Source organism: Lathamus discolor, chromosome 7 (genome assembly GCF_037157495.1).
Source record: "Lathamus discolor isolate bLatDis1 chromosome 7, bLatDis1.hap1, whole genome shotgun sequence".
NCBI classification, from domain to species: Eukaryota; Metazoa; Chordata; class Aves; order Psittaciformes; family Psittacidae; genus Lathamus; species Lathamus discolor.
Window position 1 is genome coordinate 1,362,857 of NC_088890.1, and position 13,813 is coordinate 1,376,669.

Consider the following 13,813-nt stretch of genomic DNA (forward strand, 5'->3'; position numbering starts at 1 on the left):
ATAGAAGCAGAGTGGTTTGGATTGAAGGGGCCTTAAAGCTCATGCAGTTCCAACCCCTGCCATGGGCAAGGACGCCTTCCACTAGAGCAGCTTGCTCCAAGCCCCATCCATCCTGGCCTTCATGTATAGAATTTCATGATGCTCTCTCTTGAGGTTCACTTCTCTCTTTTTGGGCTGCATTGGTCAGGGGCTCAGGATCCTCCTGTCTAAGGGGCTGAGCAGGAATTGAAGCCAGGAGGTGAAAATGAGAGGGAGTTGTTGACTCACCTGCTCTCAGAACCATCTTGAGCACACATCTCTGGAGAGCCTACGCTCGGCAGGGTTTCTATAGGCATTGAATGCCTGGTCTGTTGGCAGCTTACAGAATGCAAACTCTGTGTATGTATGTATGCATGTGCAGAAGTGGTGATGGGGAAAGAAGATGTGGGCATGGGCTGAAGTATTAAAGCAAGCACTGAAAGCAGATGGTGCACTCTGGATTCGATAAAATAGGTTTCTTTTTGGTTTGTTTTCAATGAGAACCATCAACTGTCAGCATTGCAAGCCTATTTGCGGCAATGCCGTAGGTATTAGGAGTGCAGTTGTCCCTGAATCATAAAAGGGCAGAGGGTTTTTCTGCTGCTTCCCATCTTCGTGTTGATAGAATTGTGTGCTCTGTATACATTAGAGCTGAGCAATTTCATCACAGCCTTCCCTCAGGATTGATTGCTGTTCAGTGACTCTTCCTGCTTCCTCTGCCTTGTCAGTTGGTCACATCTCTGACTCTCATTACATTTAATATTGACACGGCTTCAATTTTCCACTAAACTGGAAGCATTTAAGGGTCTGGAGTGGATGCAAAGTGTCTCGATGTATTCTTTACATGCTTTAATTCTTCTCACCGTGGAAAAGTTCAGAGCTGGATTACTGCCTTCAGAAGACACGAGTCTTTGCTCATTCAGTGATGAAGTCTGGTCATCAAGATGTTAGAATATGTGCTGCCGAGCTCTTCAGATACTGCCATGAGAGCAGGAGCTGGTGCCAGCAGCTGTGTTGGGTTTTGGGCACCTGCTGCCTCTCCTTTCTCGAATCTCCCACTCTTATCTTCCACTCCCAAAGTTGGCAGTGCCCCCAAAAATGCTCTGTGTTGAGTTCTGAAGCAGGAGATCGCTGCCGAGCTGGGTTCCTGAGTCACTGGTCATGCTGCAGGGGAGGTGGATGACAGAGTTCTTGACTATGGCAAGGTAATGGGTATCTAGTGTGAAGCTGGTTCCATCAGGTCGCTAAGGTGCTGCCCTTCCTCAGGGTGCTTGGAGTCTTCTCCAAGTGGACTGTGTCATCTTGTCCCCCATATCAATCCCTGAAGCAGGGGCTGCTGGTTTGGTCTGAGATCCTGTTTCAAGCACCTTTTGCCTCTGATACCATCAAGAGGAAGATCTTGGTTTGGCTTTGACCCCAAACTATTCAGTCCAGTATCTAAGTGCAGTATCTATCCACCTTCCTGTCATTGCTGTCCTGTGGGTTACCTGGGTGAGAAGTGAACCCTTGGTTTAGCAGCAGAGTTCGGCTCTATTGACCAAGGGCTAAAAGATGGTTTGTGTTCCAGGGCTGGCGTTATGAGATGCTCAAGCTTGCTACTGAGAGCTGGAAGTGAAGCTCACCTGGTTGGGAAGTGAGGAACCCAGATCTTGCTCCTTTCCTAAACAGTTTACTTACCCTTGGCAAGTATTAGTGCGCATGCTGTGCCTTCTGTTGGTAAATCCAGGTCTGCAAAGAGGTCCTGGCACATGCTGAGAGGCAGCAACACTTGAAGCAGTATCTTCCTCTGTTCTATTTAGGCTGTGCTTCACTCCCAACGTAGCCATTTTTTTCCCCAGCGCATCCGTTTTCCAACTGCATCTACACTCTTTTTAATGTTCCTGCTTCCATTCAGTGCAGTGTAACTGGATTGGAGTAGTAATTTCCCCCCCACACCCAAAGGTGGCAGAATTACATCCGTTGGTAGTGCCTGCAGGAGAGATGCCCTGTGGTTAGTAAAAGTAGAGTCCTAGTTAAAACGGATCCTGCTGCTGTGCATTGCATCTTACAGGGGTATAGGAGGGACCACCTCTTGGTGGTAGGAATGTTCCTTCTCCCTGCTCTCAGTGACTGCCCAGTTCTGCTGAGTTAGTGCCTTGTGTTCATTTTGCCCTGCAAGCATTTATCCAGCAGGAATGTGATGGGCAATGGTTTGGGTACCCCAGGGATGACAGACGTGTGTCCAGTAAAGAGCTCCCGGTGCACATGACCTACCTGCTGTGTGCCCTAAAGAGCCCGTGTTCCTCCTGCCCATCTGCCGAGGATGGACAGCCCTGCACCTGCGGAAATGGAACACCAAAGCAAAGCGCATCTGTCCTGCTTGTGAAAACCAGCAGGAAGAGAAATGCTATTCAAAGCAGGCTTTTGTCAAACGAGGGCAGCGATTCCTGGTGCAAAGCTGTTGTGTGTGGCTTTGGCCGGGGACTTGATGCTGCTAAATCAACCCTGCCTGCAGAAAGGGGGGGGGCTTGGCTTCCCCTGCTTCAACTGTAGATGTTTGGTTGCAGCCCTCTCAGCTGTTTTAAGGGATGAGGATGGATGACACGCATGGCTGATGCCACCTCATCCCTCAGCTACCTGGAGCAGCCGCTGCTTGCCGTTAAAGTGATGGCAGATCCCATAAACACGTTGCACTCCAGCGACTGCTCCCTCTGGCACTGAGCTATGACCAAGAGGAAAGTTCCTCCTGCTCTGTCAACTCCCCCTCAAATAAATAATCATAATAAGAGGCCAGTTTCTGAGGTTCCTGCTTGGCCAATGCGCTGCTGTTGAGCACAGCCCTGAGAGGCAGCAAAGGCTGCAGCCCTTGGCAACGAACAGAGCTCTGGCTGCCTCGTAACTGCCTTGGCTTCAGGAGGAGGTGGTTATGGGTGTGAAATGTTCATCCTCTTGTTCTTGCTTTGCTGCTGCTGGGTTACTGTGTAAGTCCAAAGCAGTAATAAGTGAACAAGCAGTGACACTGCAGCCTGCTTCATCTCCTGGTCTTCGTACTTAACCAGGCTTGATGACAAGAAGAGGAGGAGATGAAGGCAGCTTGTGTTTGGCAGAGGTTTGGATTGTGCGCTAAAGATGCCCAGGAAGGGGGGATCTGGTTGGAAAGCTGGTCAATCAGGTGGCTTTCTATTAGGAAGTGCTCTCAGAAGTAATTGAGGGCAGAAGATGACTTGATATGTAGGTCAGGTCATGTATTCCATAACACCCTTGCCAAAGGATGCCTTTTCTCTGCAGGTGGTTTGCAACAGCACACTTGGTGGCCACCTCCTTTTGAGTACCCCCAGCGCTGCCCTGGGCATCAGTGCATGTTGTGGCTCTCAGCATCACCTCTAATGTTGTCCAGCACCTTGTGTAACTGCAGCCTGCTGCTCCACCTCTGCCTTCCCTTAGTTTCCACCTTACAGGAGATCCTGCAGCAGTCCTGGGGGGCTTTGCTTTGGTTTGGGGGTGCATGTGTTGCTGTTCTGCTTTAACAGCACAGTTCCCAACAGGGGACAGCGCTGCACTGCTGAAGATGCTGTCATTTTTAAGGAACTTTCCTAAACTTATCATCCTAAAAGCTGTATTGTGCAGCAGCAGGCGGCCTCCATAAATCACTGATGCCTCTTTTTCTTCTCTTTCCCTTCCTTCCTCTCCTGCGCTCTCTTTATTCCAAGCCTGCGGATTTGGACGCCTGGGTAAGCTCTCTTTTTTGTGTCTGGGTCTTGCTTATTCCGAGTGTCATGTTGTTACTGCGCCTGTACAGATTGTTATTGCTCAGCACAGATGCGGGATTTTATTTTCTGTCATTACATTTTAAAAGGTGTTCAGCTAGAAAATTGCATATTATTTCCTCCATAAAGATTTTCACTGGCTCCTTTTGTGTAGCTTACAGCTGCTGAAACCAAACTCGATCCGGTGATGTGTGGTGTTGGCTGGGAGAGAGCAGCACGAACAGGAGATAGGAATGGTTACACCAGGACTGCTTTTGAAGGCCACGAGTCTGCATCTGGGTTCTAAAACCAAACCCCAGTCGTTTGCCTTCAATAGGATGAGAGAAAGGACAAAGTCCCCCTGCACAGTTCTTGTAGGCCTCCTTGTGACAGCCTTCCAGTGCCTAAAGGAGAGACAAGAAACCTGGAGAAGGGCTTTTGACAAGGACATGTAGAGACAGGACAAGGGGAATGGCTTTAAATTGACAGAGGGGAGATTGAGTTGAGCTCTTAGGAACTTGTCTGGTACAAGCTCCCTGTAAAGCTCTGCTGTTCCATCTCGGGCATGATGTGCACAAGCTGCCATCGCTGTTTCAGTGTTGTCCTTTCAGCTCTGCTGTTCCCTTTGGGCTTGGTCAGGAACACGCCAGGCAGCTAATTTTGGAGCTAGTTCTGTTCTGTAGTGACTTGCTGTCAGTTCCTTCCTCTCCTCTTGGAGCCTTTAATAGCAGTTGTTTTCTCCCCTGCCACCTGGACTGCTACCAGGACTGGAAGAGACACGGCAAAGGATGAGATAGGAGAATTTGCAGTTGTGAAGTGTGGCGAGCTGGGGTACCCAGCCAGAACATCTCTGCTGGGCTGCTGCAGGGATGGGGCTGCTACCTCGGGGGGAAGCTGATAACTCCTCCCAGCAAAGAGAGGAGGATGTAGCAACAAGGCAGTTGATAGAGGCTTAAGGACCCTTTCCTTTATCCTTGTGGCTTCTTTCCCTGGATTGCCTCCGCCTGAGTCTCTGGGCGACATCTCACTCCTTCATCTGTGCCTGCTGAATGTGTTTTGCCAAGAAGATAAATATTTGTGCACTAATTTGCCAAGTGCTGTGCCTTGCCTTTGAGGAAGTTCTGTAGACACGGAGGTATGTATGGACCTTGCCTTCCAGCTCCACTTGCCCTTTGCAGGGAAGGGTGATGTTTTGTCCTCCAGTGCAGTCCTCTCCGTGCCCTCTCCCCAAATCCCAGAATCCCGACAGGATTGCAGGGAGAGACGGCCTGATGGTCGCCATCAGCTGTGGGCTGTGCTGTTGCTGCACTTTATTTCTGGGTGCCGCATTCCCTACTGTCATCTGACCCTGCTAAGAAACCCTGGTTTTTTTTAATCCCAAGCAGATTTCCTTCCTGGTTTTCCTGCATAACGAGGTGATGGGAAGGGGCCCTGATTAAAAATAATAAAGATCTGGTGTTATTTTATAGGGGGCAAAGCCAAAAGCTGGGCTGTGAATGGCTGCAGCTCGAGCGGAGCCCAACGCCAGGAGCTCAGTTGCACACTCTGATGTGTTGCGTGTTGGTGTCAGCTCAGGACGTGGCGTTGCTCCTCCAGAATGAACCAATAGTACTGCGTTATCTCAATGAAGAGGCTGGTAAAAGGTTCCTTTTGGGCTGCCTGTCAGCTCCCAGGCCAGGGCTGGAATTCCTCAGTGGGGGCAGGATGTAATGCACAGCTTCAGCAATGTGCTTTCACAGTTTGCTTCTAAATGGGTTACTTGATAAAGGGGCGAGGAGGAGGCAGAGAATCGCACATGGCTCTGCCCCAGCTCTTTGTCACCCTTCAGAGCAGCTCTGAGATAACCAGGAAGAGTTGGGGCCTGTGGAAAAAGTGTAAAGATAAAACAGGAAGAGCTTGAACCAGTCCCCGGGCCCATGTCTGTGGGAGCTGTAGTAGCATGCTGGATGTGTACCTTCAGTGTCCTCTGGTAAGAATGCAGCGCTTGAAGCATCTGATACCAAGGGAATTCTTGAGCATTTGCCTCACTGTGTCTTATACCTGCTTTTTGTACCGTGAACAGCTGCCTGTGCTGGCCTTGAGTTGAAAAAAGGTAGATTTGGATTAGACATTAGAAGGTCTTCTTCCCTGTGAGGGTGCTGAGGTGCTGGCCCAGGGTGCCCAGAGAAGCTGTGGCTGCCCCATCCCTGGCAGTGCTCATAGAATCATAGAATAGTTCGGGTTGGAAAGGACCTCAAGATCATCCAGTTCCAACTCCCCTGCCATGGGCAGGGACATCTCACACTAAACCATCCCACCCAAGGCTTCATCCAACCTGGCCTTGAACACTGCCAGGGATGGAGCACTCACAACCTCCCTGGGCAACCGATTCCAGTGCCTCAGCACCCTCACAGGAAAGAATTTCCTCCTTAGATCCAATCTAAACTTCCCCTGTTTCAGTTTGAACCCGTTACCCCTTGTCCTGTCACTGCAGTCCCTGATGAAGAGTCCCTCCCCAGCATCCCTATAGGCCCCCTTCAGGTACTGGAAGGCTGCTCTGAGGTCTCCACGCAGCCTTCTCTTCTCCAGGCTGAACAGCCCCAACTTCCTCAGCCTGTCTTCATACGGGAGGTGCTCCAGCCCCTGATCATCCTCATGGCTTCCTCTGGACTTGTTCCAGCAGTTCCATGTCCTTTTTATGTTGAGGACACCAGAACTGCACGCAATGCTCCAGGTGAGGTCTCACCAGAGCAGAGCAGAGGGGCAGGATCACCTCCTTCGACCTGCTGGTCACGCTCCTTTTAATGCAGCCCAGGATACAAAGCGTGCTCAAGGCCAGGTTGGACGCAGGGGCTTGGAGCAAGCTGCTCCAGGGGAAGGGGTCTCTGCCCGTGGCAGGGGTTGGAGCTGGAGGAGCTTTAAGGTCCCTTCCAACCGAAACCAGGCTGGGATTCTGGGATGATTCTGTGATTCTTCTGCCCATCCATGCTGTCCAGTGCTGCTTTTCCAAGTTTTGGTTGCAGCTTGTACGTTCCACAACACAGTACGCTCTTCCTCCCCTCTCTGCTTTGTTTCTATCTTCATTTCATAGACTGTAACACGCTCTGTGTTCTACACTCCAGTTTTAGATGTCATCGCTGGGCTTTGGTCATCTTTTGCCTGACGTGTTCAAGCTCAGATGTAGCTTCTGCAGCGTGGATGCGAAATGCAGCTTTGTGATACTTGATTTCCAGTCCAGTGCATTAGCATGCATGTCTTCCCTTCTCCTCCTTCCTTCCGTTCTAAACGCCTTTATGTGAGAAGTGTATCTGATGCTTTGTTTGACACCTGCAATCTCAGTCCCCTCTGAAACTCATCATCTCCATAGCTGGCAGCTCCACCTGGGACATCACAGGCCTCTGACTTCAGGTAGGGAATAAGCAGCAGGACGAGAGGAACTCTTAATAAATACCCTGTATTCGTACACACATGCTTCTCGCATGTCCCTTGTTGCCTAACCCAGTTTGGAGCAGTGACTGTTTCAAGTGACACATGCTCTGACTGTACCATTCACACTTCAAACATCATCAGAGAGTGCACTAAAGTTTCTAGTAATAACAGCTGGGAATAGAGGGAGGCAGAAAGTTACTTTCAAGCAGATCTGTCACAAATGGGATGTTTCTCAGTAGATTTCAATGCATTGAAACATCAGCAGCTCTTAAAAGCAAGCAAAGCATGGAAAATATGTTTGAGTGGTGAAAGTTTTCTCTGCAACCTCTGGCTCATCGTGCAGCTAATATGGGTGGTAAGTGGGACATAATGGGAGGTAATGCAGAGCAGGTGCTTGGGGGGGCAGATGAAGGATATATGAAGTTGTGGTCTGCAGTTGAGAGATCCACCTTTGATTCTTTGCCATCACTCTTGCAAGGCCCAAGGGAAGAAGTCACTACAGAATGTGCCTGCTGCAGGGTACGCTGCTCTGGAGGCACCCTTCACTGTGGGCATCCCACCTCAGTCAGCTCTGCACCGCAGCACATCTCTTGTGTGTTCTATGTGAGGTGAGGTGTTTGCTTTGTGGTCCCTTCCACAGGTGTCACAGGGACAAATATGCTGAGTTTCTTGGTGAGTGAGGTCAGGCAAGCTCAGAGGTTGAAGAGATGCGTGGGGGTGTGGATACATGGATCCGTGCCTTGTCAGGAATAGAGCAAAGCCTCCTGCCCACCAGAGTTGTTGCACATGTGGGTTTTGTGCTCCCCGAATAGCCTGCTACCCCAGGAGACCAGCACTGCTGCATCATTCGCTTATTTAGATGAATCAGAAACTTCCTTGCGTTTTTAAGGGTTCATGTTTTGACTCTTTCCCTTGTATTTCACACAAAAAGCACCTTGTGAATTGTGCAGAGGGATCACTACGTTTCTCTTCTTTCTTTTCCTTATGTCTTTTCTCCTTTAGGAAACACGGATCACTTGTATAGTCATGCGAGTGGATGGGTGTTAGGCAGGAGAACCAGGGTCCTTTGAGCATCCTCCAGCCCACCCTGACGCCTCCCATCTGTTTCATTTCAGTTTGAACTTGCTTAGTCCTTTTCTGTACAGAAGATGGATGTTGGTTCACAAGGACAGCTATGGTTCCCTTTGCAGAAAAGGGGCATCATTTTGGCACTTCAAGTGCCCATCAGGTGTCTCTTTGGTCAGGTTACATGTGTGGGGCAGGTTACGTGTATGGGGCAGCTCATTCTCATCCCTCTCCCCATCCCATTTTGGCTGGTTTGCAGCTCTGATTAGACTAAAGGCAGAGATTTTGCCTATAATGAAGAGCTTTTGAGAGCAGAAGGGTTTCGATACCAGTCTGTAGTGCTTGTGCCTTACTTGGCCCTGCTGCCTGGGATGGCAAACATAGGGACCAAAACATTTCTTTTCCCTTTAAAAGCAAGCAAACAGACACCACCACAAGCCCTTTATTTCACATACTCTTTTCCTTGCTTATTTATCCACCATCCTCCACTGCCTAGCTTAAAATCTCTGCTAAGCCCTATTATACCACTGCGTTTCCATCAGCAGGGGAGCAGAAGGAAGGCAAAGCACAGCAACTTGCTTTCAGATGTAATTTTTCTCATTAACAATGGCTTTTGGCCATAAAATGACAGGTCTGAGCCCACGGGGATGTTTCTGTCCTGGCTGCTTAATGATATTGGACCAGCATTTTCTGTGCTGTACCATCATCATTAAAAGTGAAGAGCAATGCTGCTAGGATGCTGCAGATGAGCAGGGTTTGTGCTCCTGTTTGGGCTCGTAATGCTGGGTTTGAAAGGTTTTCTGCCTGGTGCTAGCTTATGTGGCCCCAGGAATTTTGGGGTGGGATGGGGAAGGAAAGCCAGTGCCATTCTTCTTGCTGCTGTTGCTTGTTAAACTTCAGAAGTTTGGTTCAGTTCCATCTACGCCATGTTTTCTTAATGCTGCTTATGTTCAGGGGCTGGAATGGAAGGAAGGAAGTGCTGCTGGTTGTAAAGAGCTACAAGGCAAAAGCTGTTGCTGTAACCGCACAGACTTAGGTTTTTAATTGAGCACTGTGTAGCTGATGGCTGGGTTATGCTTAAGCACGAGCTTGTATCCCAGATGTGCTGGTTTGGAAGGGTCGCACTCAGCCTTTGGAAGATGGAAGAGGAATTCCGTGACACCCTTCTCCCCTTCAGACCTGCAGCACCCAGCCGCAGGGGCTCGGGGTGCTGGTGGGGCGTGCAGAGAGCATCTGGGGAGAGCCCTTGGTTATCAGGGTGATGCTGTCGATGTTTGGAAGCAAACTCAAGGTCGCTGAGCACGCCTGTTGTGATAAAGACATCACAGCAGAGCCTTGTGTTTTGGATCTCCCTCATGATTGTAAGGATGTGCTGAATCTGTAGAAGTTTCCTGATGGTCCAAGGGGCAAGTTTATCAAGTGGAGGGTTTGAGGGTGATTTTTAAGGTAAGGTAAAGAACATTGGGTTAATGAACATCGTCATTGATGAAAAACAAGCACTTGCATAAGGTGGAGTTCTGGGGAAGACAATAGGAAGGTGTCACCTTCTTGTGATTGTGAGTTTTCATTTAGTAAGAAGTCAAGGTTATGAGTGTAATACCAGTAGGGATGTCTCAAGCTTGTGGGGATCATACAAACTGAACTGCAGGGCTGAAGGTTTGCAGTTCCACCAGGAGGGATGCCGTGTACCAGCCCTGAGCAGTGATTGTGTTCAGTCCCAGTCTGCACCCCGTGTGCTTTCCCTGCGCTCACACTTGCTATTTCTTCTTCTAGTGATGCTCTTTGGTGGTTCTTCCAATGCTCTTCTGTTGTTCTCCCCAGGAGGTGGAGCTGCAAGGCAGGGAGGCTGAGATGAAGCGACAAGAGGCCTTCTACAAGGAGCAGCTGGCCCGCATTGAGAGGAAGGTACGGTCAGCTTGTCCTTGATTTGTGCCCTTGGTGTTCCAACAGCGTCAGACACGGGTTTGTGTGGGTCCAAAGGGCAGAGAACCAAGGAGCTTTGTGCTGAAACCTGGAGCCGTCACTCCCAGTGTGTGTCTGCCCCTTACTCCTTGGTGCAGTGCTGAGAGCAAATCTGAGCCACCTGCATTTGAGAGATGAGCTTTAACTGGGATTTAAAAAGGAAGAGTTCTCCGAGTTCTGACTTTATTTTCCTTTTCACCGTGGGGTTGAGGTGAATGTTAATTTGAAGGAAAAATAACCCCGAGTCTTCTGGTTTTTATGCCTTTTGTTGGAAATCCTTTCCAACACTGCTGACCCCCCCCCCCCCCCCAATTTTGCTATAAAGATGAATTAAAGTTGTATTATTAATTTCCCCCTGGGGAGCCCACCAGTTCACGGAGCGCTGCTGCAGCGCTCTGCCTGCTTCTCGCTGGATAAGCCTTTCAAATGAACCCCATTTAAAGAGACCCCGTCAAGCATCTTTTAAGCCTGCAATGACCTTTGAAAATCCATTTAGGGATTTGCCTATCTCCCCGAAACGTGGGATTTGCTTCTCTCTTTAATTGTGTACCATGATGAGGTTTTAAAAATTGATGCCATAAAACCAGGAGCAGGCGCGCTGCTCCTCACCGGTTAATGTGTTTTCCCCTTCCTGGCAACGTGGAGTAATGGGATAAGTAGTCTTTAGTTTTTAATAAATGTGGAGAATTACCTTCTCCGAGTTGAAGCAATTAAACCTCCTGACAGGGGGGTGCAAGCATCTGCCTTGGAGTTGTGGTAGGTGGCTGAAGGGGAATGCAAACAATGGGGAAGGTGGGATGGAGAGAACGGTATCAATCCCGTTTACTACCGGTGTGATGGTGAATAGGGAAGATGGGAAAACGGCAGATTATAGAAGTGGCAGGAAACTATTGGTCCATCTCTTCCCCTTTTCATTCCCTGCTCCTGCGTGATTGTCCATGCAGCTTTTGAAGCCATTGGTGGTGAAACATGCCCGTGAGCAGTTTCACGTGATACACTCGTGCAACACTTTAAATCCATCGAGTTCATTAAAAAGCCTACTTTATTAAAGCTCCCGCTCGGTGTTGCACTCAGATTTGTAAGTGCTATTTGTAGATAATGGGGATTGTTGAGGGGAATTGCAAGCAGTCTAGCAGCTCTCCTCCTAATTATCACAGTTGTCCATATGTTCATACGCAAAGGGAATTTTTGCAATTCCTTGCTCCCATGCTGTGTGCTCCCATTATATTCTCTCTGGATCTGGCTTCGCAAAGCGGAAGCGGCAGGGAAAATCCAATCCATGTGTGTCTGTCCTTTGTGGCCAGTGAAGTGGGAAGAAGTCGGTGTCCAGGCTGCATTGTCCCCTTCTTGGAGGCTTTTGTTGGGGGTTGTTCCCCTTTTCAGGTCCCTGTCCCTTGCTACAGGGCAACTTTGGCAACGAGGTGATGGGTATTTGTAGCGCAGCATCTTCTCAGGGAGCAGGGCGCTCTGCCCACAGCCCTATTCAAACTGCAGAGTTGCATAGAAACTATCTCCTAGTTCTTTTGTGTACAAGGAGGTAAAAAGGACGGGTTTTCTTTCCTCTCCTGAAACACTGAGGCAGTTTCTGACCCTTAAACACGAGTGTTTCGCTGGTAATAAAATAGAAGAATGCCTCCAACCGTTCGTGTGGATGGGAGTGGGAGGAGGTGGGGGCTAGGAGGGAGAGGAATGTGCTTGGAACAGTGTAATAAAGCTTAATTGTATTAGTTTTGAAAAAGGGTTTTGATCTTCTCTGTGGATAATTTTATTCCTGTAATGGTTGGGAAGAAGCAAACCAGAGCGCAGAACAATCTTCTTTATTAGCTGTTGCCTTTCTATAATCCTGCCTTTATTTGGTGAATACACGCAGACCTTGACACTTATTTATTTATTTTCCCTTCCACTCTGCTAAAACCTTCCGACTCGGGGAGGTTTTTATGTATCTCTGTGTGTCTGTGTATTAGAAGCTGTGGGTAAGGGGCTGCGGTGGGGAGCTCTGGAGCAGGAGCTTGCTTTCCCTGCTCTCGGAAGGGTTGGTCACTTGGAGCATGGTCGCTGGTAGGCCAGAGGTGTTTGGCTGGGGGTGAATGAATGTGGACCTGGGAGGCTGAAGTATCTCTCCCTAAGGATGAGGCTGTCAGGAGTTCCCTCCTCCCCTCCCCTGCTGTGTCTATTCGCCCATGTTGGCTTTGTCCCCCCTTGTGCCTGAGAACAAAATTCAGCAGTAGGAGACTCGGAGCTTTGGGTTTGCACTGCTGACGTTGAGAACTCGGTACGTTCCCACTAGGATGCTGAGAGCAGCTGTGTTACGTACTCCTTACATCACGGTGGCTGCTGCCCTGAATGCAGCACGGAGCCTGGCCTGTTGCTTCCACCGGTGGTCCCTGTTCAGACATGGAAGGAAGATGCAGAACAAAACCGTCAGCAAAGCAACCCCCCCCACCTAAAGCTTTGGGAGAAGAGCTTAGAGAAGAGCCTGGTGCGTGTTGTCACCTGGGGGCTGCCACACGTCCTGCTGCAGAAGGGGTCGTTTTCACTCAGTATTCTTATTCACCGTAAGGGAACTTGGATTCCTGCCATCGCTCCTCTCCATGTCTCAGGCAGCTTTCCTGAAGCCTTGCTTAGCTCTTCCCTTCCAACATCACGTGGCAGCCTGTGCCACAGGTTAACTTACCCACTCTGTCCATTCTCTGTCACCGGTTTCAAATACTCTTTTACCCCCCATTTAATATCCTTTATGTGGAAGAGATAAAAGGAATCCTTTTCCTTATTCATTATCCGTAGACTCCTGTCCCCTCTTCCACCTTCCATTAAGCAGAGCAGTCCTTACCTTTCAGCCCCTGCTTGTGTGAATGAGTTTGTTCCAGGTTTCTCATTCCACTTGTTTGTCTTCAGGCCCTTTCCCCCTGTGGCTCTGTCTTTGAGATGGATTGGCCACAATTGAACTCGGTACTTCCCTTGACTGCAGCACATTGTGTGAATACATTATCCTTGTATTGGGTAATCTCTTTCAGAGTGCTATAATCTACTGGACAGAGCATGGAATTGGAAGCAAAAACCTGCTCATTTTCTAATAGCAACTTCTCTTCTGGGAGTTTGAAACAATTGCTTAGTCCATCTATCTCGGTTATTCCATCTATGTGATGGAATAGCTTATAATGAGAGGGCAAAGTGTTATGAAACAGTAAAGCTATAAAAATGCTAAAAAGGCTTTGCCTTTAGCTTTGCACGAGATGAACTCGGGGGGTACCTTATTTCAAATGGAGCTTGGAAACTCCGCTTCTCTGCCGCCTCATTAAGATTTCCCCAGGAAAGGGCAGGTATGAAGAAGAGTGTCAGTGTTTCAGCTTGTGGGGTTTGCCCTGCGTCTCCCTCCTCATGGCAGGGGGTTGGAACTGGATGAGCTTTAAGGTCTTTTCCGCCCCAAACCAGTCTGTGATCTACCAAAGCACTGGAAGGTGATTGCAGCAGTGCTGTGTCACACTGAGGATCCATCTAGTTCAGTGTCGGGGTCCTGACTGTGACCAAAAGGGGAAGTCCAGGGATGAGCATCAGATCAGGGCAGGTGTATGGGATGAATTCCTTGCAGAGGATCAGCACACTGGTGATGCCCTTGGTCTTCATCCCTTTGATCA

The 13,813-nt window shown here is 49.1% G+C and overlaps 1 protein-coding gene across 11 annotated transcripts in view; it reads left to right on the forward strand.

Moving 5' to 3' along the window:
* The window catches only part of CHCHD6 (coiled-coil-helix-coiled-coil-helix domain containing 6), a 122,808-nt gene that overhangs the window by 26,584 nt on the left and 82,411 nt on the right, over nt 1-13,813 (forward strand). For 8 of the 11 annotated variants that reach the window (XR_010614239.1, XR_010614240.1, XR_010614241.1 and 5 more), the window contains exons 5-6: nt 3,708-3,728; nt 10,038-10,121. Coding sequence is in view for 8 of the 11 variants with exons in the window: in XM_065687026.1 (XP_065543098.1) it covers nt 3,708-3,728; nt 10,038-10,121 (105 nt within the window). In the remaining 3 variants the exon portion in view is untranslated. Of the gene's footprint in view, nt 1-3,707; nt 3,729-4,780; nt 4,879-10,037; nt 10,122-13,813 lie in introns of those variants that run through there. The other 3 variants (XM_065687027.1, XM_065687030.1, XM_065687032.1) reach the window with 2 other exon arrangements.